Genomic DNA, 25,117 nt, shown 5'->3' on the forward strand with positions numbered 1-25,117 from the left:
TGCTACTTCCCATACAAACAAACATCTATTTCTGATTCCTTCATTCTATTATACTGCAATCTCGTCCCCTTTCGGCATTTTCATTTCCCTTAGGTAGCATATGTTGGGTAGTCGAAAAAGAGCGCGCGAAAGCAGGTATATAAAAGGGACCGATTCGAACAAATTTCATCATTTTGAGTTCATCTATATACAGAGAAGACAACAGAAACCCAACAATGGCCCGTACTAAGCAAACCGCTCGTAAGTCCACCGGAGGCAAGGCTCCTCGCAAGCAACTGGCAACAAAAGCTGCGCGCAAAAGTGCCCCCGCTACGGGAGGAGTTAAGAAGCCTCATCGCTATCGGCCAGGAACCGTCGCCCTGCGTGAAATCCGTCGTTACCAGAAATCCACTGAATTGTTAATCCGCAAGCTGCCATTCCAGCGTCTGGTCCGTGAAATTGCTCAGGACTTCAAAACGGATTTGCGATTCCAGAGCTCAGCCGTTATGGCTCTGCAGGAAGCCAGCGAGGCTTATCTGGTTGGTCTGTTCGAGGACACCAATCTGTGCGCCATCCACGCCAAGCGAGTGACCATCATGCCGAAGGATATTCAGCTGGCCCGCCGCATTCGTGGAGAACGTGCTTAAATTTGGCTTTCGACTGACATCTACTATATTTACAAAAGGTCCTTTTCAGGACCACCAAACACTCTTGTAAGAGTTTCTAATGAGAAAGTTTCGAGATTCTTATATTTTCATTTATTTCTATCTTAAAATGTATGATATTTGCCATCTATTAAAAAAAATCAAACCGGTGCCACACTTATTGATCGTGGCGTGCTTTCGATACGATTACCAATCACAAAACTTTCGCAATCCTTACGAATTTCTGTCTCAATATATTATGGATGAGAGAAAGTAGGCACACTATCGCGGTCCAGGTGCAGACGAACAGTCTCAATGATGGACATCTGCGAGTGATCGTGGGATGCTCGTGAGATCATTACATGTTAATGGTAGATAAAAACAACTTCAAATGATTTGCTATCTGGTACTAAAAATGCTTACCTGCCACTACCTGGGGCTAACTGATATTTTATACTAAGAACATTTGGAGTTGGTTTTGGACAATTTCATAAAAAGTCTTAAAGCCACTTTTGCTTGCAGAACGCGTTTTTCAGCTAATTTTGAAACAGTTTTTTGTGAAGTGAGTTTTTATACCGCCTGCCATATAAACATTTCCAAAACGGAAATATCGTGAATAGACAACATTAATATTCATGAAGAGGCGAACATCCCAAAAATTGATTCCAAAATAGACGTTAGAACTAAGTTTATAAATAATTGCAATACATCAGAACACGTTTTGATAAGCGAATTGTACATAGTAGGCCAGGTGTAAATAGTGCACTAAGGCAAAACGCATAGCGAAATTCATAAGAGTTATATTATGATGAATAGAAAAGTAACAAAACTATGTTTTCGTAAGATTAATATGAAAAACAAACGACTTTTATGACTACCTTAACATTTTATAAGTATGCCAGTCGAAAGAATTTCATACGAGCATCTTATGATTCTCATAAACATAAGAGAAATGTATAATATTGTCTTATGATAATTCAAAGATACCTTATGAAACATGGAATCACAGCAAACTGATTTAACAAAATAAATGCCGTTTCATAAGATAATCTTATGATTTACATACGTGCTACTTGTGGCTAAAAATTATACGATATTCCTATGAAATTCGCTGTATTTTTTGCCTGAGTGTAGGTTTAGTTAAATGTATTAGATTTAAGTTGTACATTACCCTGAAATGAAGGTAATTTTCATCATCATCATCACCCTTCCCGAGATAGCTAACAAGCAAATATTGACGATCGAGGAAAACGTGTTGTTCGTGTGTTATGTAATTTTTGGTGCAACAGTGTAATGCCAGGACAGAGTCTTATTGTGTCTATAAATACTATTGTTGGAATATGAAACGATTGTTGGACATTACTCATAATTATGATGACTGTTTTACTGTATCGATTTTGTTGGCTATTTTCGGCAAATTTAAGACACATAGTTCAAGAAAAACGATAACAATAAGATTAATAGACCGATAGGTATTCGGCGACGGCGTTAAAATATGAGGATGAATTCTGTTCTATAAACGACTATGCGGTAGACTAGTGTCGAGCGCCCAAGTCCTGCCTATCGGTAGAAGGCAAAAGATTCTTCACATTTCCTTTCGATAATGTCCATATGAGCCTGCCTAGTCCCTAGTTTTTCGTAATACATATTGTTGTTTTACGTGCGTGAAAATTATCATACTAGCATTTCATCTAGCTCCTAAAGTTGGCTTTTAATCTTCGTCATAGAGACTTTCGAATTATAATTTTAACAAAACAAAGTCAAGGGTGCGTTTCGATTTCATCTTATTAGAAACCGACACTAACTTATTGCTGGAATAGATTAGCGCCGGCTTGACGCTAGATTCCAAAATGGAAATACTATTTATGTTTCCAATAGCGTCAAGCCGGCGCTAATCTATTTTGGCAATAAGTTAGTGTCGGTTTCTGATGAGACGAAGTCGAAACGCACCCATGACTTTATTAAATTAGGATTTTTATTTGAATGAAGCGGAAAGTTTCGTTTGATCCTTTTGTAATAAATTGGTGGCCCTGTAAAGGGCCGATTGTTTTGGATACAGTGGGGTCAAAAGAATTTACTTGGAGCTAGTGTACTTGGTGACAGCCTTAGTGCCTTCCGAGACGGCGTGCTTGGCCAATTCTCCTGGCAGCAGCAGACGAACGGCGGTCTGTATCTCGCGGGAAGTGATCGTAGAACGCTTGTTGTAATGAGCCAGCCGAGATGCTTCGGATGCAATGCGTTCGAAGATGTCGTTGACGAAGCTGTTCATAATGCTCATAGCCTTCGAGGAAACTCCGGTGTCCGGGTGGACTTGTTTCAACACCTTGTAGATGTAGATAGCATAGCTTTCCTTCCTGCGTTGCTTGCGCTTCTTCTTATCTCCTTTCACAATAGCCTTCGTTGCCTTGCCGGCTTTTTTGACTGCTTTTCCGCTTGCTTTTGGTGGCATTTCGACGATAGTGTGTTATGCTTTCGGGTGGTTGAAAGAAACTGATGTTAAAGCGATGTATGCTAGCCTTTTTATATGCGAACAGAAAGCATCGGATGCTCGTCCCCTTTTTTATGCTCGTCGCATATTACCCTCATAGCCCTACCCGCGTGGTGAATAATGCACAGTGAGGCGGGTATATAACGAGGGTTGATGCTGGTGCCTAGCATCAGTATAGCTGTATTTCTGCTGGCAGTTACTTGTTTATTCGAAAAACACATAACACAAAATGTCTGGACGCGGCAAAGGAGGCAAAGTTAAGGGAAAGGCAAAGTCCCGTTCAAATCGTGCTGGTCTTCAGTTTCCCGTTGGCCGAATCCACCGTCTGCTGAGGAAGGGAAATTATGCCGAACGTGTCGGTGCTGGAGCACCCGTCTATTTGGCAGCTGTAATGGAGTACCTCGCCGCTGAAGTTCTGGAATTGGCAGGAAATGCTGCCCGTGACAACAAGAAAACCAGAATCATCCCGCGCCATCTTCAGCTGGCCATCCGCAATGACGAGGAGTTGAATAAGTTGCTCTCCGGAGTAACCATTGCCCAGGGTGGTGTGCTGCCGAACATCCAAGCAGTGCTGTTGCCCAAGAAGACCGAGAAGAAGGCTTAAATTTAAACTGTGACACACACCAAAGCTAAACAAAAAACGTCCTTTTCAGGACGAACAATTTTTTTACGATAAAGAAAAAAAAATGAAATTAATTCCAGCGTGAACTACAAATGTTACGGAGATCGGATTTTTTTATCTATCTGCGTCTCCACCAACTACATCTAATGGAGACGCTGTGTATTTTATCTTGAAGTACAGCATAACGTATAACATGAATTATGTATATTCAGTTTTGCGACCGATCCAGGTAAAAAAAACAATTTTAGTAGATGAAACAACAGTTCGCACAACCGTTTCTTTGAATTAATCGTGTAACAGTGTTTAGTTGCATCATATCGTCGATTTTGGTGCAGTAGAGACACAACTCAAAATCTGCGAATGCTCAAATAAGCGTTTGAAACTTTGGATTCTAAAGTAGCAAAACATCTGCTTGTTCCAAACAATTGTTTTGAATTGCACGTTTACACTATCTCTTTAGTAGCATATTTGTTATTAAAACAAAATTATAGTTCTATTTTTAATGCTACTCTTCTTACTATAGTTTTACAAGAAGTCTAGAAAGGTGCGTTTTTTGGCGAATTTGCCACAAAAGTTTAAAAAATGAATAATTTTGTGTTGTGCATTCTTCCAAACTATTTAGTTTATTGTCTAAACTTTACACAGATAACGGCAATCGTATAGACGTATATCACGCACGCATCGTTTCATCAAACTTGAAAGGCATAACAAAGGTTAAGACCAAAATATTAGAAACATTTGGTTCATTGAGCAAATAATTAACTGAAACTAAGACGCATCGTATTCACTCCCCGGTATTCTAGCGCGTGTGTCTTAAGAACAGTTTTATCTTTTCTTTTTCGGAAAATTATCAATCAATTCTTTGTAAAAGTGTTTGGTAGTCCTGATAAGGACTGTTTGGTTAGGCCAACAAACTAATGGCAATGTGTACTTCAATTTACTTCTTGGCAGCAACCTTCTTTGGGGCAGCTTTCTTGGCTGGTGCGGACTTCTTTGGCTTCGGGGTCTGGGGCTTGTTGGCTGCAGCCTTTGATGGTTTGGTGGCCTTTTGTTTGGGAGCAGCTGCTTTCTTGGCAGCCTTTGCTGGGGCTGCCTTGGCTTTCTTCGTTGCGGTTTTTTTAACGGAAGCACCACCAGCTGGTTTCTTGGCGGCCTTTGGCTTCTTCTCGCTAGCTGGTTTCTTAGCGGCCTTTTTCTTCTCTCCGGAAGCCTTCTTTGGCTTTTTGGTGGCAGCAGCAGCCTTCTTTGGCTTCTTCTCGCCAGCCGGTTTCTTAGCGTCAGCCTTAATCTTGAACGAACCGGAAGCACCGGTTCCCTTAGTTTGAGTAAGCTTTCCCTTCTCGACGCCCGATTTCAAGGCTTTCTTGATGAATGTGGATAGCTTGGCAACATCACACTTGTAATTGGCAGCGATGTACTTTTTGATGGCCTGCAGCGACGATCCGTTGCGTTCCTTCAGGGTCTTGATGGCAGCCAGAACCATATCATTCACTGGTGGATGGGCCGCAGGCTGTTTCGGTTTCTTAGCAACCTTAGCCTTCTTCGGAGCCTTGGCCGGAGTGGCAGCAGCAGGAGCAGCAGCAGCAACTTCAGTAGCGGTTTCAGCCATTTTATTACACCTTGTTGGTTTCACTTGGAATGAATGCGAACGTTGGATTGTAAAATAATAGGAATGAAATTATTACGACTGGATTGCTGGTGCTCGATTTCGTCGGCTCTGTCAGGGAAAGCACAAACGACGGTTGAAAAATATTGTTAGCTTGGAGTAGGTAGTTTTGTTAGACTATTGTTATAAAACCTCAAAATTTTACACGATTCATTGCAAAATTATGACCTAAAAGCTTGTTTTGTATTCACTGCAGTTTTCAAGTTGCTTAAAAAATTATACCTGATCATTCTAATTTCTACATATGACGAGAAAATAATAATTTCGCATCTAATATGCTTCACACGATTAAGCTAAATCGTAGAAAATAGTCAAATAGTTAATTTAAAACAAGCACAGAGCAATATCAATACAGTTAATTAAAAAGAAAGATGTTTTATCTACATATTGAATTGGAATTTGTGTGTTTTCTACCAACCAGGGATTGGATTTGTTAGTTTATACTTCTGAGCATCAAAATGTCAAATGATCAAACCAAAGACTTTCAAACTAATCTTTGCCTAAGTCTCTCAATGATTTTACTGGTAAATTTCACGTTAACAAAATCGTCTTTAAGAATTGAGCATAACTGCAAGTTATAAATCATAAAAAGAGCCACCGGAATTTGTGCAACAACGTATTAGCGCAGATCAGGCGACTTAAATCACCTTTAGCTTAGGTAGTTATGAAAACAATGATTGATCAAGTGTAGAAGTTTGAACATAAAACTGAAATAGTCGTCGAAACACTTCAAAGACAACTTTCCCACAGAAAGTAGTCAGCTAAGTAAAGGATGAATCAAAGAACACAAAAATGCATGTACTAAATTTAAATCACTATCAATCTGTGTGTATACCTAATCTAATTGAAAGATATCTGACATGTCCAGTACTACTGAGACGATTTAATCCTCTGCGAATAACAATCGCATTCCTTATTTCAGCCGTTGTTCTTCGATTCTAATGACGAAATGTTTTTTTCGAAATAAAATACACCCTGTTTTGAGTGAACAATACCAGTGCCAACAAAAAGATCCCGTGTTAAATAAACAGATTGAATAATAAAAATTTAAACGCGAAATTCGCTTTCGATTGCTCAGGAAATAAATAGTGGTTAAAAATCTTTAAAGATCGGAATGACGGTGTGATCGACGCCATAACATATTAATGATGGAATACAATGCACTATGGTCCCAAAGCCGTATTTAGGAAGACAAAACTGTTTGCGCCTAAACCGTTGGTTTTAGATATATAGTATCTTCGGCAAACTTTCTTAGAACTTTCTTACCGATTTTTTTATATTAGTTGAATTAGGGTGGTCCTTGTGGTTAGGGTGTTCAAAGTATCAACTTCTTAGATATGTAAAATTCAGCTACATAATGTTCTACAAAGTTATAAATCAATCAAATTGGAGCAACTTTTCCGAAGAAACTATGTGGCTATCTCTAATGGTTCATGTGCTATGATTTTTGCAATATTTAAGGTAGGGTGGCTCTTTAAAAATTGGTTTTCTATTAATATCTTTTTATGTGTTAATTTCTCGCTAATACTTTGTTCTATAGGTTTTTAGAACTTTTGTAAGTACACATTTTTGCCGAAGCAATAAAGTTTCTATCTCTTTTGTTTGCTTAGTTACAGGCGATTTTCAAAACAAAAATGGTTTTTTTCAAAGCTATATATCTTCCAACATTGCAAATGGATTTTCAATCTATTAGTTTCATTTGAATGATTGAAACTTTTGTAGTTTTTGGTGAAAAAACTGCGAGAGCGTTATTTCTGTAAAATAAATAATTAATTTTTTAAATTGGTGTATTTTTCAACAAAAATCGTTCATAACTTTTCAAATAGACGAGATAATAACTTTGTTACTCGGGAGTGGGCGTAGCGTATTGGTAAATCGATTGCCTTGTACGCAGCGCACCTGGGTTCGGGTCCCGACCCCGCACATAGGGTTAGAAATTTTTCCTAAGAGATTTTTCTAACCCGAAGAGGCGAATGACCTTAAGGTTAAAACCTCTATAATTGAAATAAAAAAAAAAAAAAAAAAAAAAAACTTTGTTACTTCAGCAAAAATCTTCGCCATGCAAAGTTCTAAAAGTGCTGCAAACAAAGTATTTACGATAAATCAATGTATGAAGTGACAAATGAAAAAAGTGTTTTTAAGAGGTCACGTTTTCCTCGCTCAATCTCTTATGGTAAAAAATTTTGAGTTCCGGCTTATATGGGAATTTCATGTGTGACCGGACTGTTCAGTCTATATTTCCGGAACCATACAAGCGGTCCGTGCGAAATGTTACAGACATCTGTGGGGATAATATAGCTATCATTTGGGACTAAGTTTGTGAAAATCGGCCCAACCATTTCCGAGAAACTGATATGAGTTTGCTAGTTATGAAAGATGGCCGCTTTTCCCGGGCACTTCCGGAACCGTCTATGGTGGTCAATGTAGTCAACGAAAGTTTGTTTGGCCGTCGGTGACCTAGAACTGCAAAGTTAAGTTATTTGAGAGACATTTTAGCGAAATTTTTACCTTTTTTGCTTCCATCGGGGTATCGGTTTGAATCACAATTTGCTATGTGATCGCACGCCACAACCCGTAACTCCGGAACCGGAAGTCGGTTGGGGATAAAATTTAATAGCCATTTACGGGGACGCAACATCTTTCATTTGAGACTAAGTTTGGTTGATTCGGTCTAGCCACCTCCGAGAAACCGATGTGACTGTTAGTCTGAATTTGGATACTTCCGCCGGGGCTTCCGGAACCGATGATGGTGGCCAATGTGACCAAAGAGACTTTGAATGGCTGTTAATGACCTAGTACTACAAATCGAAGCAGTTGTGGTCACATTTTGGAAAAATTTTCACCATTATACATTCATTGCAGAATTTCTTAAAATCGACGTTTTCTGCGTGATCGTACTCATCACCCTGTAATTCCGGAACCGGAAGTCGGATCCATTAGAAATTCAATAGCAGCCTATGGGAACGTTGCACCTTTCATTTGGGACTAAGTTTGTAACAATCGGTTCATCCATCTCTGAGAAAAGTGAGTGAGATTGTGTTCGCGTACACACACACAGACGCACATACACACACATACATACACACACACACATACATACACACACAGACATTTGCCGAACTCGACGAACTGAATCGAATGGTATATGTCACTCGGCCCTCCGGGCCTCCGTTAAAAAGTCGGTTTTCAGAGCAATTGCAATACCTTTCTATTGAGAAAGGCAAAAACATGATAATCTCATTGTTCATTATGCTAACCAGCGATTTGGTGGATTACCGTGAAACTTTCCAGTAAAATCATTGAGAGACTTAGGCAAAGAGTAGTTTGAAAGCCTTTGGTTTGATCATTTGACATTTTGATCCTCAGAAGTATAAACTAAAAATCCGATCCCTGGTTGGTAGAAAACACACAAATTCCATTTCAATATGTTGATAAAACATTTTTCTTTTTAATGAACTGTAGTGATATTGCTCAGCGCTTGTTTTAAATTGACTATTTGACTATTTTCTACGATTTCGTTTAAGCATGTGGAGCATGTTGGATACGAAATTGTTATTTTCTCGTCACATGTAGAAATTCGAATGATCAGGAATAATTTTTCAAGAAACTTGAAAACTGCAGTGAATACAAAACAAGTTTTCAGTCATAATTTTGCAATAAATCGTGTAAAATTTTGAGGTTTTGAAACAATAGTACAACAAAACTACCTACTCCAAGCTAACAATATTTTTCAACCGTCGTTTATGCTTTCCCTGACAGAGCCGACGAAATCGAGCACTAGCAATCCAGTCGTAATAATTTCATTCCTATTATTTTACTCCAACGTTCGCATTCATTCCAAGTGAAACCACCATAAAATAAAATGGCTGAAACCGCTACTGAAGTTGCTGCTGCAGCTCCTGCTGCTGCCACTCCGGCCAAGGCTCCGAAGAAGGCCAAGGTTGCCAAGAAACCGAAACAGCCAGCGGTCCATCCACCAGTGAATGATATGGTTCTGGCTGCCATCAAGACCCTGAAGGAACGCAACGGATCGTCGCTGCAGGCCATCAAAAAGTACATCGCTGCCAACTACAAGTGTGATATTGCCAAGCTGTCCACATTCATCAAGAAAGCCTTGAAATCGGGCGTCGAGAAGGGAAAGCTTACTCAAACTAAGGGAACCGGTGCTTCCGGTTCGTTCAAGATTAAGGCTGACGCTAAGAAACCGGCTGGCGGGAAGAAGCCAAAGAAGGCTGCTGCTGCCACCAAAAAGCCAAAGAAGGCTTCCGGAGAGAAGAAAAAGGCCGCTAAGAAACCAGCTAGCGAGAAGAAGCCAAAGGCCGCCAAGAAACCTACTGGTGCTGCTCCCACAAAAAAATCCGCAACAAAGCAGCCCCAGCAAAGGCTGCCAAGAAAGCAGCTGCTCCCAAACAAAAGGCCACCAAACCATCAAAGGCCGGAGCCAACAAGCCCAAGACCCCGAAGCCAAAGAAGTCCGCACCAGCCAAGAAAGCTGCCCCAAAAAAGGTCACCGCCAAGAAGTAAATTGAAGTACATATTGCCATTAGTTTGTTGGCCAAACCAAACAGTCCTTATCAGGACTACCAAACACTTTTACAAAGAATTGATTGATAATTTTCCGACAATGAAAAGAAAAAAAACTGTTCTTAAGACACACACGCTGGAAAACCGAGGAGGAAATAAGACGCGTCATATTGTCAGTTAATTATTTGCTCAATGAAGCGCATGTTCGAGTATTTTGGTCTTTTCCTTTGTTATGCCTTTCACGTTTAACGTTCCACGATGCGTGAGTGATATACGTCTACCCGATTGGCGTTATCTATGTAAAGTTTAGACAACAAACTTAATAGTTTGGAAGACTGCACAACACAAGATTATTCATTTTTTAAATTTTTGTGGCAAATTCGCCAAGAAACACACCTCTTTAGCCTTCTTGTAAAACTATTGTAAGAAGAGTAGCATTAAAAGTGGAACTATAATTTTGTTTTAACAACAAATACGCTACTAAATAGATAGTGTAAATGTGCAATTCAAAACGATTGTTTGGAACAAGCAAATGTTTTGCTACTTTAGAATCCAAAGTTTCAAACGCTTATTTGAGCATTCGCAGATTTTGAGTTGTGTCTCTACTGCACCAAAATCGACGATATGATGCAAATAAACACTGTTACACGATTAATTCAAAGAAACGGTTGTGCGAACTGTTGTTCCGTATACTAAAATTGTTTATTTACCTGGATCGGTCGCAAAACTGAATATACATAATTCATGTAATACTTTGTGCTGTGCTCCAAGACAAAATACACAGCGCCTCCATTAGATGTAGTTGGTGGAGACGCAGATAGATAAAAAAAATCCGATCTCCGTAACATTTGATATTCACGCTGGAATTAATTTCAATTTTTTTCTTTATCGTAAAAAATTGTTCGTCCTGAAAAGGACGGTTTTTGTTTAGTTTTGATGTGTGTCACAGTTTAAATTTAAGCCTTCTTCTCGGTCTTCTTGGGCAACAGCACTGCTTGGATGTTCGGCAGCACACCACCCTGGGCAATAGTTACTCCGGAGAGCAACTTATTCAACTCCTCGTCATTGCGGATGGCCAGCTGAAGATGGCGCGGGATGATTCTGGTTTTCTTGTTGTCACGGGCAGCATTTCCTGCCAATTCCAGAACTTCAGCGGCGAGATACTCCATTACAGCTGCCAAATAGACGGGTGCTCCAGCACCGACACGTTCGGCATAATTTCCCTTCCTCAGCAGACGGTGGATTCGGCCAACGGGAAACTGAAGACCAGCACGATTTGAACGGGACTTTGCCTTTCCCTTAACTTTGCCTCCTTTGCCGCGTCCAGACATTTTGTGTTATGTGTTTTTCGAATAAACAAGTAACTTTCAGCAGAAATACAGCTATACTGATGCTAGGCACCAGCATCAACCCTCGTTATATACCCGCTTCACTGTGCATTGTTCACCACGCAGGTATGGCTGTGAGGGTAAAATGTGACGAGCATAAAAAAGGGGACGAGCATCCGATGCTTTCTGTTCGCATATAAAAAGGCTAGCATACATCGCTTTAACATCAGTTTCTTTCAACCACCCGAAAGCATAACACACTATCGTCGAAATGCCACCAAAAGCAAGCGGAAAAGCAGTCAAAAAAGCCGGCAAGGCAACGAAGGCTATTGTGAAAGGAGACAAGAAGAAGCGCAAGCAACGCAGGAAGGAAAGCTATGCTATCTACATCTACAAGGTGTTGAAACAAGTCCACCCTGACACCGGAGTTTCCTCGAAGGCCATGAGCATTATGAACAGCTTCGTCAACGACATCTTCGAACGCATTGCATCCGAAGCATCTCGGCTGGCTCATTACAACAAGCGTTCTACGATCACTTCCCGCGAAATACAGACCGCCGTTCGTCTGCTGCTGCCAGGAGAATTGGCCAAGCACGCCGTCTCGGAAGGCACTAAGGCTGTCACCAAGTACACTAGCTCCAAGTAAATTCTTCTGACCCCACTGCATCCAAAGCAATCGGCCCTTTTCAGGGCCATCAATTTATTGCAAAAAGGATCAAATGAAACTTTCCGCTCCATTTAAATAGAAAATATCTAAAAATCAATTTAGAATAGGTTCAATTGATCAAAATCATTAGAACACCAATTGTGTGAATGTTAACATTATAATTTAAAAGTCTCTATGACGAGGATTAAACTCTAACTTTAGGAACAAGACTTTATAACGCTAATATGATAATTTTTACGTACGTAAAACAATGATATGTGTTACAGAAAACTAGGACATTATCGAATGGAAATGTGAAGAATATTTTACCTTCTACTGGTAGGCGCTCCACAGTAGTCTACCGCATAGTTGTTGATAGAACATAATTCATCATTATATTTTACTGCCGACGCCGAATACCTATCCGTCTATTAATTTCATTGATATCGTTTTTCTTAGTCTTAAATTTGCTGAAAATAGCCAACAAAATCGATACAGTAAAACAGTCATCATAATTATGCCTAATGTCCAGCAATCGCTTCATAATCCAACAATAGCATCTATAGATACAATGAGACTCTGTCCTGTGGTTATATTGTTGCACCAAAAACCAATAGTCAATATTTGCTTTTTAGCTATCTCGGGAAGGAACGATAATTGCATATATGCGCCAGGTCCTTAATGTAAAATTTCACTAAAATCGCATGATGTGCGGCAAATTGACACCGTTTCAAAAGAGCAGCTAGCTCTCTGCAATCGAATACGGCATGATGGTCAAGAATAGCAGCCGTCTAGCGAAGAAAGTGGATGTGAGGCTATGTTTCCTATCCTAATTCAGCCATTTTGACCATCCTTCTTTTAGCAAATATTAACATTATCTCTTCATAGTTTCTTCATTATCTCTAGATAGTTTCATTCCTGAAATGTTTATATGGTGTAAACGATGGCAGGCAGTATAAAAATTTACTTTACAAAAACTCGTTTCACAATTGGATAAAAAATGCATTCTCTAAGCAAAAGTGCCTTTAAAACTTTTTATTAAATCGTCCAAAACCAACTCCAAATGTTCAGCTAGTGTATAAAACATCAGTTGGCCCCAGATAGTGGCAGTTAAGCATTTTTAGTACCAGATAGCAAATCATTTCAAATTGTTTTTATCTTGCATTAAAATGTGATGATATCACGAGCATCCCACGATCAGATGTCCATCATTGAGACTGTTCGTCTGCACCTAGACTGCGATAGTGTGTCTACTTTCTATCATCCATAATATATTGAGACAGAACTGCATAAGGATTGCGAAAGTTTCGCGATTGGCAATCGTATCGAAAGCACGTCACAGTAACTAAACGTGGCACCGGTTTTTTAACAACAGATTATGGTTATCATACATTTTAAAATATCTTTAAGAATCTCGATGAATCTTTCTCGGTATCTAGTATACAAAATATTTCAAATTGTAACTCTTACAAGAGTGATTGTTGGTCCTGAAAAGGACCATTTGTAAATATAGCAGATGTCAGTCGAAAGTAAAATTTAAGCACGTTCTCCACGAATGCGGCGGGCCAGCTGGATATCCTTCGGCATGATGGTCACTCGCTTGGCGTGGATGGCGCACAGATTGGTGTCCTCGAACAGACCAACCAGATAAGCCTCACTGGCTTCCTGCAGAGCCATAACGGCTGAGCTCTGGAATCGCAAATCCGTTTTGAAGTCCTGAGCAATTTCACGGACCAGACGCTGGAATGGCAGCTTGCGGATTAACAATTCCGTGGATTTCTGGTAACGACGGATTTCACGCAGGGCGACGGTTCCTGGCCGATAGCGATGAGGCTTCTTAACTCCTCCCGTGGCGGGGGCACTTTTGCGCGCAGCTTTCGTTGCCAGTTGCTTGCGAGGAGCCTTGCCTCCGGTGGACTTACGAGCGGTTTGCTTAGTACGGGCCATCGTTGGGTTTCTGCTGTCTTCTCAGTATATAGATGAACTCAAAATGATGAAATTTGTTCGAATCGGTCCCTTTTATATACCTGCATTCGCGCGCTCTTTTTCGACTACCCAACATATGCTACCCAAGGGAAATAAAAATACCGAAAGGGGACGAAATTGCAGTATAATAGAATGAAGGAATCAGAAATAGACGTTTGTTTGTATGGGAAGTAGCATCCATTTGGAAACTGAATAAAAGGGCTTGCAAACAGGCAAACTCTATCTCAGTTTCGAAAGTTTGCTTCGAAGTATAACAACTTTCCACTCTGCTATACACAAATGACTGGCCGCGGCAAAGGAGGTAAAGGACTCGGCAAAGGAGGCGCCAAGCGGCATCGTAAGGTTCTTCGTGATAACATCCAGGGAATCACAAAACCAGCCATTCGTCGTCTGGCTCGTCGTGGAGGAGTGAAGCGCATCTCTGGATTGATCTACGAAGAAACTCGTGGCGTGCTGAAGGTGTTCCTGGAAAACGTTATCCGCGATGCTGTGACCTACACTGAACATGCCAAGCGAAAGACCGTCACCGCGATGGATGTCGTCTATGCGCTGAAACGCCAGGGACGCACGCTGTACGGCTTCGGAGGTTAAATATAATCCATGACGGAAATTATCTATAAAAAAGGCCCTTTTCAGGGCCACCAAACGCAAAGTTAAGAGTTATTCTGAAATTTCCTAACACTTATTCCTAGAATAAGGCAACAGTAATTTGTCGTGTCTTCTCAAAACTAGTACTGGTAAAGTGTAAAGAATTTCCACAGAACTTTCAACGACTCGATCCCTAATATCAGATTTTTTGAAATTTTCAAGAATGCAAAATTCACTTCACGTTAATTGACAAAACGATATCTTCGACGGGTTAATTTAACTGAAATATTTGTATCAGGTTAAATTCCGTTATGTCAAATTTTGCCTTCCGCTTTCGGACATCATTAAAGCCTAAGGCTTTCCTTTCGGAAACAGCAGTTTTAATTCAGTGTATACTGCCGATCCACTCATAGTAATGAAACGGGCTTTTTGGTCTCGTCGGACTCATTGTTAACCACGAAAAAATAACCCTTGAGATAGAGTTCGATTGTCGTGCTAACACTCTCTTGGGGCATAGTAAAAAAGACGAGAATGAACCACTCAGGCAGAATGTGTCAAAACGCTATTGTAAAAATATGTGTGCCAATAAGCAGAAAATAAAGAAATATTAAGTGGCTTACCTTAATGGCCGATCAAACCCTACCTACCTTTGTCGATGCTTCCAGGCGGATTTTTGACATTTACTCGCGAAAGCTTGGCAGACTAGTTTCTGCATGTTTGCAGTTAGATGTTTGATGAAAAGCGCTATGTTTATCATTATTATTGAAAATAGAAAGTGGAGAATTTTAGATAATTTTATTGATTTCGTCGAAGCACCAGCGAACCGGACGCTCTACTCCACCGAAATTGCAGAACTGGCCTCGGCTGGTTGGCTCGGTTTCGAGAGAACTTCTCGATGAAGTGATACTAAATGGCACAAGGGAACCGAAGGGCTCAGTAAATTAGATATTCTGAAGTTTGCCACCAAGATTGACCTCGTAGGAGAAGAGCACTAATTCTCGACCCATAGCTAGCTTTTCCACCAGTGGCGGCGCTAGAGGGGGGCGAAGGGGGCATCCGCCCCGGGCGGCAAAATTTGGGGGCGGCAGACGCTGCTCAACATATTTCAATTATTTTTGAGTGATTATCAAGTGTCATGGCGTGTGAAACGTTTGAATTCATATTGCTTTGGCGCCTGTAGAAGATTAAGAGTGTTAATGATAAGAACGACTAATGTGACCCCAAACAAAAATTGAACCCCAACCAGAAATTGTGTTAAGAAAAATCATGGGATGTATCTTCGTTTATTGATAACTTAATTATTTTTCAAGGAAAATTATATAATGGCCTCTTTACTGCCCATGATCGCATATTTGTCCCGTTTTCTATGGGATTTCTTATCTTTATGGGACTGATATGCGATCATGAGAAGTTTACTGAAGTTAACATAAGCAAGAAAAAATGTAAAAGAGCAGTTTATGTGTCACAAATAAGAAACCTAAAAAAATTAAAAAAAAAATTAAAAAAATAAAAATATAAAAAATTCACTATATTCATATTCACACTGTCTAATTGTTTCAAATATATCCCACACGTTATATGGCAATTTTAATTATTTTCAATAAGCTTTTCTAAATTTTCGGGAATTTCCAACGCTTAACATGATACAAATTAAAATATTATTTTCAGCAGCGCTTTTTATACCACTGTTTACTCTCTATCGTTGTTTTTATTGAAAAAAAATCTTTGCAGGTCTAACTATATTGAGGTAGAACCACAGCTTAGGTAGGCCCTGAAGTAAATATTAGATTGTTTTTGTTTGCAATGGGTTTTTGACAACGCCGAGAACTTTTCACTAACCCCTTTTATTCATTTGTTACCTACCATACCAATCAATCTGTCCGCGATCCCTTTGCTGTATCAATAAGATTCCTCAGGTTTCCTTCATTTTTGTATCAGCTTAAAATCCCACCGTGAGCAGCTGTCATAGAAACGCTCCAGCTCCGCATAAAATGCATCTTTCTCGTTCGTTGGCCTAGCTTTGTGTTGGCAGTGAACGTTTCTGACACAGTAGTTGAAGATAAATGGGCTTTTGCTTCTCAGTACACACTCTCTCGCTGTTACTAGATCAAGCGTGGGTGAATCTTGCCCAGCACTATAAAGTCCAGCTTCATTGTGCCGCGGTTCTGGAAGAAAAGGGTGCTCGATGCCCGCTTTTTCACACCTTCTATTCCGCCAAGCAAAATTCTTGTAACAAACCCCGAAGTTGCGAGTTTGCAGCTCGTCCTGCAGAATTCGGTCGATCCCCTGGAAGCCAAACGACTTACAGACTTACATGATTAATACGCCACTTGGTCAAGTTTAAATGCGTTTTATTCTGTTGATTCCAAATTGATATAAAAAGATAAAGAAAATTCCGTCATTCTAATTTGACTTTTGTCCTATATACATGTTTTATTGAGAAAACGGCTGAAAGAGGTTTCATTCCATAAGATTATAAATTGTTTATGAAAAACATTCCAAAAAATGAAAATTCAATTAATGAGATAGCTTGGTTGGCCAAAAATATGTAAGAGGGCGGCAAATTCAACTTTTTGCCCCGGGCGGAAAAAAGTCTAGCGCCGCCACTGTTTTCCACTGTCATACAGAATAAGCCACGCTGTGTGGATGTTCGAAAATCACTACCAGTCGAGGAGGTATGCTATAACCATATCGAAAGAACTAACTACTAAGCAGTTGGATTGGAGTGTGCGCTCTACACAAAAAAAAAACATTTCCTCGAAGTAATGCCATAAGGTAGTGCCGGGGAGGAATCAGATTCTACCCAAAAGTAGTTGTTTCAGCGGGTCGGATGGCTGCTCAAATCCGTTCTCTGAGTTGTTGGTTTTTGTAGATTTTTTTACATTTCGGGATTGGGTGGACGATTTTCAGAGTGATTGCAAAACCTTTCTATATGAGAAAGGCTAAAGAGTATTAAGAAAGTTTGCCGAAAAAACCCATATCGAAAGCCAACGGTTCGGGTGCAAACAGTTTTGTCATCCTACATACGGCTTTGGAACCATAGTGCATATCTCTCTCAGAATGGAGAAAACATACTATGCGACTGTCCAGCTTTTGTTGGAACCACAGTCAGCACAACGCTCTTTGATAAAGGATTCTTTGATTCTGAAGAGATCAGATCCTTCCAAAAAATCAAGGTTCTTCAGGAACCTGAATTTATCGGATGGTTGAACATTGTCAAATATGAACCTAGGGGTTTCACATTAATCTTATGTAAGTATGGCGTTATTGGTGTTTTCCGCCCGTAAGTTGTACTTAATATCAATAACCCATTTGAAAGAATTCGAGGAATTGAATAAAACTTATACTGTTTATTCAACTAATGTTGATATTATATTTTTTCATAAAAAAAACTTTCCGTCTCGCTGTCAAATTTGCATACTATATATTTGGCAACCCGGTAGTAGTGCAATATACCTGTTTGTTGTTACTCATTAAGGGGTTCTAGTCGTTAGCATGCTGACGACAGAATTCGTGCTATCGGTTTCTGACAGGAACTTTTCACGTACCCCAAAAATGCACAAATATATAGATATCCGAGTTTTGAAGTCAACTAATCTTTTATTGTAACAATATACTATCGTACATACTACTTGTAAAATAAACTTCAATACGCAACAATCAAGAATAATAAAACGGATTGCGGGAGAACATACTTTCAATATCAACACGTAACAAAAACCCCCACTAGCTGTTTGAGCATGCTTGAATTGCTCTCTGGTAGTAATGCGCAAACGTAAGGAGATTCGGCTTCTCGCGAGTTCCCCAGTTGCTCCCCACGCCAGGAGCAATAATATATGTGCAAATCTCTTACAAAATAAATGCAGACACAGTGAGCACCTGTTTCCGAAATTCTTATCTGGTTTGGACAGGATTCGCACGATCTCAAATTTAGTTCCTCGCGCCGGGCTCGGAACCAAAATGATCTGTCTCATTCGCCAAATCGGTACTAATTGAAAATGGGAGCGTTTGAGGTCACATCTCCACGTACCAAAAGATCGGTGGACATTTGTTTATATTGCATGTATGTTTCATGTTTACATAGCGCATTGCAATAAATTATATTCTAGGGTAGGTGTACCCCTTTAAATACTCTTAGATACTTGTGGGTTACAATATTTAATAATAATTTAATAATGGCACCTGAATCAGTACCAGTGTCTATATTTCATGGTTAATAGAAGTTTTATCACCTCGACTTTCGAGTCGTCGAACAGAAATGCTAGTTTTTGCTGCAATTAATGTGTTCAGGTGGGATGAGCAGAGGGGTTAGGATGGATATGGGAACATCTACCCCTAAATCAGTGAATAATGTAAAAATATTGTAACTTGAAAAATCGTGTTTATTCAATTTTTGGGATTAGCAAATACCATCATTTATGATTTTTTTGTAATCCTCCAACGGACAAAAGATCGAAATATTAATGAGACAAGAACAATTATTTGGGTAAAAATACCCCAGAGACTCAAAGGCTTAGCTCATTAATATTTGGATCTGTTTCTCATTGAGTTTTTCCAAAAAATCTTAAATACGTGGAATATTGAAAACGCGCATTTCTCTGTTAATTTACTTTTATTTACGTATTTCTCTGTGAATTTACTTTTAATGTAATCAAATGTGAATCGGAGCATTTCCGTAAAACACGACAAATCTTAGATACTCGTGAGTCAATTGAAATGTGTCTAAAATTGACTGATTCCACGGCCTGCGATTCTTACATTTTTAAGCATTATTTTAATGTTGGTGTAGCGTCTATCAATTCACCCATGAGCACAAAAGTAATGAAGCAGCATGTAATGGCACATTAAGAAAAAAAAAACCTCCAAATATCGGTTCAACTGTTCTCCTCCATCATCGAAGAATATAGCTCAAGAAATCTTCGTCACTAAGTAAATAAATTCGTTTCGGAACCGAATGCAGCACCCCGCGCATCTACCAAAAAAACAACATTCGCTTGTTGCACCAATCATTCAAAGACCGGAAACGCATGCGCCTGCGAATTGGGTTCCCATGACGGCTGAGCTCCTGTCAGTGTGGGAGGTGGGAGCTTACACCGCAAGAGCGCTAATTCCGTTCGAAGTAAGTAGTTGAGTGAGATTTCCCGACGCGTTCGGAAGTAAGTGACGGTTCAATTATTTCGAAGATCGCTTGTGAAAGTTGGAGAAAGATAGTAAAAAAGGAGTCAAATCGCAATTACGCGAAAGAGTAAAAGTGGTCCACAATTATTACAAAATAGGATAATGGTACTTCTTAAAAATTCAGGCAATAAATCGGAAAGTGCAGGTGGCCTTGAATGATTCACAAGCTGCTAAATAGGTATCGTGAGGCGAATTTGGTCCGACCGGAAAATTACGTAAATCCACGGAATGCGATTTATAAATGCTTCAGTGCGCTCGCCAACGCGAAAACCACAGAAAATCGAACGAATAAATCGAGAAAAATCTACTCCGTCAGTTCCTAATTTTTTCAGTCCTTCTGTAATGGCTTGAAGAAGACGAACACACTTAGTGAAAATCGGCACAATTTTGTACCTTAAATTATCGCGTGTGAAAGAAAATAACAGAAAAAAATCTCTCTCCATCTTTCACGAGTGAACGAAACTGTGATTTGGGTGACATCGCCGGCGCACACGGATAGAACACCGCGATGAGATCTTGATAAAGTTTCAACAGTTGGGTGGCAATTTCTCCGGAGGGTGGCATTGTAGGTGGCACGGGTGCGCACAGCCGGCTTCGAAATCGCGCCAAACTTGTGTACGTAGTGGGATGTAGTGGACTATGAAGCATCCGTTGAAGTGTTCAAAATTAGTTTCCTTCGCTCGCACAGTATGAATGAATTTGAATATCCACTTGTTGAATACTTTTTGTCGTCGCCGGTTAGTAGTAGGTACAATTGATTTGAAGTCGACAAGGTGTTGTACTACGAATGAGCAGGAGTTGAATTGAAATGAAACCGTATCTCCATGCATTTATCAGAAACGATAAAAGCGTGCTGGTAGATACAAATAAAGTTCTTAAATTTAACAAGTATCGCGATTTCTCATTATTCATCTTTTCCCGTATACATTTAACTTTTAAATGCGCAATGTTGTTTTAAAACAACATTGCGAAAACCATCTCAAAATTTTCACAGTTACGTATTGAAGTTGTGAGACAAATTTCATAAAATTTAAATAATTTAATAAATTTGCACGTTTAAATTGTTTTGTTCAAACAAGATTGTCGGAAACAACAATTCACTTACAAAGACATACACTGAATCACACAAAAGAATGCCAAATAAACATGCTGGACTTCTGTGTTGCGCATCTGTAAATGTTTCATCCGCAATTATATTCCAGAAAAATAAACCCTATAGTCAGATTCATAGGATATTTAATAATAGCATAGCATAGCATGAACACCTGCACAAATTGTAGGGTGGAGTTGCAGAATTGAGCATATCTATTGTCATATCAGTTTTCGCCACGATCTGCAATGACGTAGACCCGCCTCTTTCCACACACCTGGCTACGTCCTTACAAGCGTTTTTATTTTGATAATAGTCCGATCATCTACTTATTGAAAACGCTCGGAACCGAAACAGTTCTCATAGATGACGGAGATAACAAAAGGCGAATCGTATATAGTTATATCAATACTAATAAAATTACCAATGCATACACAGCTTTCCTAAAAAAAATATAATCAAAATAACATGGAAAAATCTCACCGGGAACTCCGTGGTGCCTTCACTACTTCCGGCGAAATACCGGTACACGTGGGTCTCCTAACAATCGGCGAGGGACTTCCGAACTGCCGCCTGGGCTTCACACCAGAACACAGAAGTAGTCCCAAAAGCCGGCAGATCAAACACAGCAACTAACATTCTCTTGGTGGCATCACGTGGGTAACTGTCCTCCCGGGAACGCTGTGCCTTCACAATCAGAACTACGGCACCGAGGAGGAAAAACAAACTGTTTTTTTTTAAATTAAAATGCACAGCAGAAGACTGACAGCAAAAAAAACTTCTACTCCAGACGAGAGCTCGCCTACTAATAGATTCATAGGGTATTTAATAATGCAAAGAAAAGTAAAACAAATAAACATTCGACATTTGCATTTATTTTAATATATCAAAAAGCAACCAAAAAAATGTAGGAAGGGCAGGCCATGCATCGCAAACCCAGATTTATTCTACGGAAATGTAATAGTTTGCCTATAAATATGCAGCGTAAAACTCTAACTGAAGTTAGTCGGTGTACGAATCGCTTAAAAAGTCCTTCAATTACAGAATAAACTTAACCATAAAAGTCGGCTAACAGAATTAATCTGTCAAAGCCAAAGATCTTTTAGTCAGATTTTTAATCTGTAAATTTATTTCGAGGAAAATATGTTCAAAATTTTCGCTTGAGGTTTATAGCCGAATTTTGCATTCTACTATAACGAAATGTATGTAAAAGCATGGTCTGCCTATCCTACGATCCGATCCGCTCGTAACTTGATTGAATTTTATACGAGCAGTAATGATTCTCGTAATACTAATGATCGTTTGCACATTGCACCACACCGGCGTTGTCGGTGTTACGCTCATTTAAACTTGCACGGTGTATACGGTACGTCTTGAAAAAATATTTAAAAATTTATCTCCTTGTTGTGAGTACTTCTAATCTGTATTTCACCCATTTCATATTTTATGTGGGATCACTGTCATGTCAATTGTTATTTGATGTGGACAAATTGACAGTGTTCGTAGCCAAAAAGACAACTTCTTCTCGAAAAAGTTCGTATCCAAAGACGTAAAACTGGAATTTCGTGAACAGAGACAGCCTATAAAACGTGATATTGATGACAAAGACGAGACCATTTGCCCTTAAAAACTGTTACACATACGAGGACAAAGCCAATTTTTGGTTTAAACTGATGCTAGGACCTTCCTATATAAGGACTCTGGGATTTACATAGCCTTCAACGACGTACCGATTTTACTGCACCGGTCCACAAAACTGAAAGACATTGCATAAGTGTTACGTGCGTGCGTAAGTTACAAAGTAAGGGTGTCGGTTTTACCCACTGTGTCGGTTTTCCCCATAATTCCCCTACCTTTAATTTAACATAACAATATTTCATATCGATGCGCTAGAACCGTAGATATTTGGATTTTGCTAAACTTACATTTTTTCAAAGATGTAATTCATTTCTTCGCTCAAACTCGAAAACTGTTAGGGGAATTGTGGGTAAAACCGACACCCAACAACTTTCTCTACAAATCAAATTTTTATTCATTTCATAATGGCAGTTTATCATTAGTACGATTATGCAGAGCATTTAAAAACAAATTTGATTTACATTGGTACGTCGAATGTCATAAAAATAAACAAAACATACGACAGCAGCGTTCATCCCGAGCAAACGAAAAGCCCATAATACCCCCATGCTCATGGGATTTAACATGGGTGTTTGAAATGGGTTCAACCAATACCATATGTTGGTATATTTATAGGTTACTGAGACCATTTTATGGTGTCTTGATGGTTGTGAATGGTAAGGTCTTTTCAAGGGGCAATGTGGTGTTTGAACCCATGAGTATTTGCTCGGGATACTCGTCTGGATGTAAGAGTTTGTTGATAGATTTTAAGGTTTTAATCGTACAAAAGCTTTTCAAATCATAGCTTTTATTTGCACTCATTATTATTGGCCTCTCCTATGACCAACTGGGTGTATTGAAGAAGAATTTGAACTATTCAGTATTATTTATTGTTTTTTGGAAAAAATGTTCGCTGTTGGGGTAAAACCGACACCCTTTGGTTGGGGTAAAACCGACACGCTGTTAAGATGGTTGTGTTTATTTATGATTCATTACAAAAGGCGGAGGACTTTGTGACACTACAATTACACTATTATCACACTACACCATGGGCCACAAATCGATTTTTTGGGTCGAAAATCCAGAACTTATAAACCGTTAGTACTAGACTTTCAGTGTCTTTGGAACGAACTCTCTACAATAAGTGTTCTTCATTTTAGGGAAAACAAAATTGGGGTGGCCCTCTCGATTTTTGTATCATATTGTAGCAGAAATGGGCTTCCGCTCATTATCGGCAGTGATGCGAATGCTCATCACATCATTTGGGGCAGCTCAGACATCAATCTGAGAGGCTCTGAACTGATGGAGTACATAAGTAGTACAAATCTCCATATTCTGAATGTGGGAAACCGACCAACTTTTGCGAGGTCTGGGAGGGAGGAGGTGTTAGACATAACACTTTGCTCTGATAGAATTTTGCATGAACTGGGAAATTGGCAGGTTCCAAATGAAACTGAACCGTCTCTATCCGATCATAAATATATATTTTTCGAGCATTTTGATGTCACCTTCAATGTGGTGACATATCGTAATCCTAAGTCTACAAACTGGGACCTCTTTTTGGAAAACTTAGCGACCAAATTTCATGGATATTTTCCGAAAATTAGTCAACTAGACGACTTAGATGACGTCGTGGATACGACAAACTCATTCATATTAGCATCCTACGAAGAAGCTTGTCCACTTCGTACTGTTAAATCGACTAGGGGAACCCCTTGGTGGAGGGCTGAGCTTGATAGAATGAAGAAAGTTATGAGAAGAGCTTGGAACCGGCGTCAGCGTGATGACTCCAGGGCTTTCAGGTCAGCTCGTAGTGCATATAAGAAATGTCTTAGATCTGCAGAACGGGCTGGCTGGCAAAGCCTATGCACTAATGTCTCTAGTCTGAACGAGGCTAGCAGATTAAATAAAATTCTCTCCAAATCGAATGATTTTCAGATGAACTCCTTGAAAACCAGAGATGGTGTTTATGTGACAGACGAAAAAGATGTTTTTAATTGTCTCTTCGACACACACTTTCCAGGTTGTATCGATCCGGAGTTGATCAATGTTCACAGATCTCATTCTGGTGATTCGGACTCGTGGGCGCTAGCACGCACATTGGTTTCCACTGAATCGGTCAAGTGGGCAGTTGACAGCTTTGCTCCATACAAATCACCCGGAAAAGATGGGATACTTCCCGTGCTACTGCAAAAGGGATTTGATATTCTTAAACATGTCTTGAAAAAGATTTTGCTTTCCAGTCTTGCTACCGGGTATATCCCGAAAGCATGGCGAGAAATAACTGTTAGATTTATTCCCAAAGGGGGGCGCTCAAGCTATGAAGAAGCCAAGAGTTTTAGGCCTATCAGCTTAAGTTCTTTTCTTCTGAAAGCTTTGGAACGGATAATCGATCATCACATCAGGAACGTTAGTTTAGTTGAATATCCTCTGCACAAAATGCAACATGCATATCAGTGTGGGAAATCCACGATCACTCTGCTTCACGATGTTGTTTACAACATTGAGAAAGCCTTCTCGCTCAAGCAATCTAGCTTGGGTGTATTCCTAGATATTGAGGGTGCTTTTGACAATGTGTCCTTCCAGTCTATTCTGGAAGCGACGCGCGGTCATGGGATACCTGCATGTATCTCAGGTTGGATAAACGCAATGCTTAGTAACCGCATACTTTGCTCGTCACTGCGACAGGCTGAGATACGGAAGTTGAGTATTTGCGGTTGTCCTCAGGGCGGCGTTCTGTCACCTTTGTTATGGAACTTAG

General features: G+C 39.7%; 8 protein-coding genes across 16 annotated transcripts in view; 4 read left to right on the forward strand and 4 right to left on the reverse strand.

The window, feature by feature from the left end:
- The first annotated feature begins 215 nt into the window (after window positions 1-215).
- Window positions 216-14,474, forward strand: LOC131692161 (histone H3-like). The gene is made up of 2 exons (XM_058979039.1): window positions 216-559; window positions 14,162-14,474. Exons 1-2 carry the CDS (start codon window positions 216-218, stop codon window positions 14,472-14,474), a joined length of 657 nt encoding a protein of 218 aa, XP_058835022.1.
- LOC131692168 (histone H2B-like) lies at window positions 2,698-3,072 on the reverse strand. Its single transcript, XM_058979046.1, has one exon. It carries the CDS (start codon window positions 3,070-3,072, stop codon window positions 2,698-2,700), a length of 375 nt encoding a protein of 124 aa, XP_058835029.1.
- On the forward strand, window positions 3,332-3,715 carry LOC131692178 (histone H2A). The gene has a single exon (XM_058979057.1). The coding sequence runs from the start codon at window positions 3,341-3,343 to the stop codon at window positions 3,713-3,715; it is 375 nt and encodes a 124-aa protein (XP_058835040.1). The 5' UTR covers window positions 3,332-3,340.
- On the reverse strand, window positions 4,671-5,342 carry LOC131692158 (histone H1-like). Its single transcript, XM_058979036.1, has one exon. The coding sequence runs from the start codon at window positions 5,340-5,342 to the stop codon at window positions 4,671-4,673; it is 672 nt and encodes a 223-aa protein (XP_058835019.1).
- LOC131692179 (histone H2A) lies at window positions 10,880-11,263 on the reverse strand. Its single transcript, XM_058979058.1, has one exon. It carries the CDS (start codon window positions 11,252-11,254, stop codon window positions 10,880-10,882), a length of 375 nt encoding a protein of 124 aa, XP_058835041.1. The 5' UTR covers window positions 11,255-11,263.
- On the forward strand, window positions 11,523-11,897 carry LOC131692175 (histone H2B-like). Its single transcript, XM_058979054.1, has one exon. The coding sequence runs from the start codon at window positions 11,523-11,525 to the stop codon at window positions 11,895-11,897; it is 375 nt and encodes a 124-aa protein (XP_058835037.1).
- LOC131692165 (histone H3) lies at window positions 13,434-13,865 on the reverse strand. Its single transcript, XM_058979042.1, has one exon. It carries the CDS (start codon window positions 13,842-13,844, stop codon window positions 13,434-13,436), a length of 411 nt encoding a protein of 136 aa, XP_058835025.1. The 5' UTR covers window positions 13,845-13,865.
- A 5,115-nt stretch (window positions 14,475-19,589) lies between the features above and the next one.
- Window positions 19,590-25,117, forward strand: part of LOC131688905 (protein PFC0760c-like) — a 50,233-nt gene continuing 44,705 nt past the window's right edge. For 2 of the 9 annotated variants that reach the window (XM_058973524.1, XM_058973522.1), the window contains exon 1: window positions 20,072-20,264. The gene's annotated coding sequence lies outside the window, so the exon portion shown is untranslated. Of the gene's footprint in view, window positions 19,628-20,064; window positions 20,265-25,117 lie in introns of those variants that run through there. The other 7 variants (XM_058973520.1, XM_058973521.1, XM_058973519.1 and 4 more) reach the window with 6 other exon arrangements.

This window comes from Topomyia yanbarensis, chromosome 3 (genome assembly GCF_030247195.1).
Source record: "Topomyia yanbarensis strain Yona2022 chromosome 3, ASM3024719v1, whole genome shotgun sequence".
NCBI lineage: Eukaryota > Metazoa > Arthropoda > Insecta > Diptera > Culicidae > Topomyia > Topomyia yanbarensis.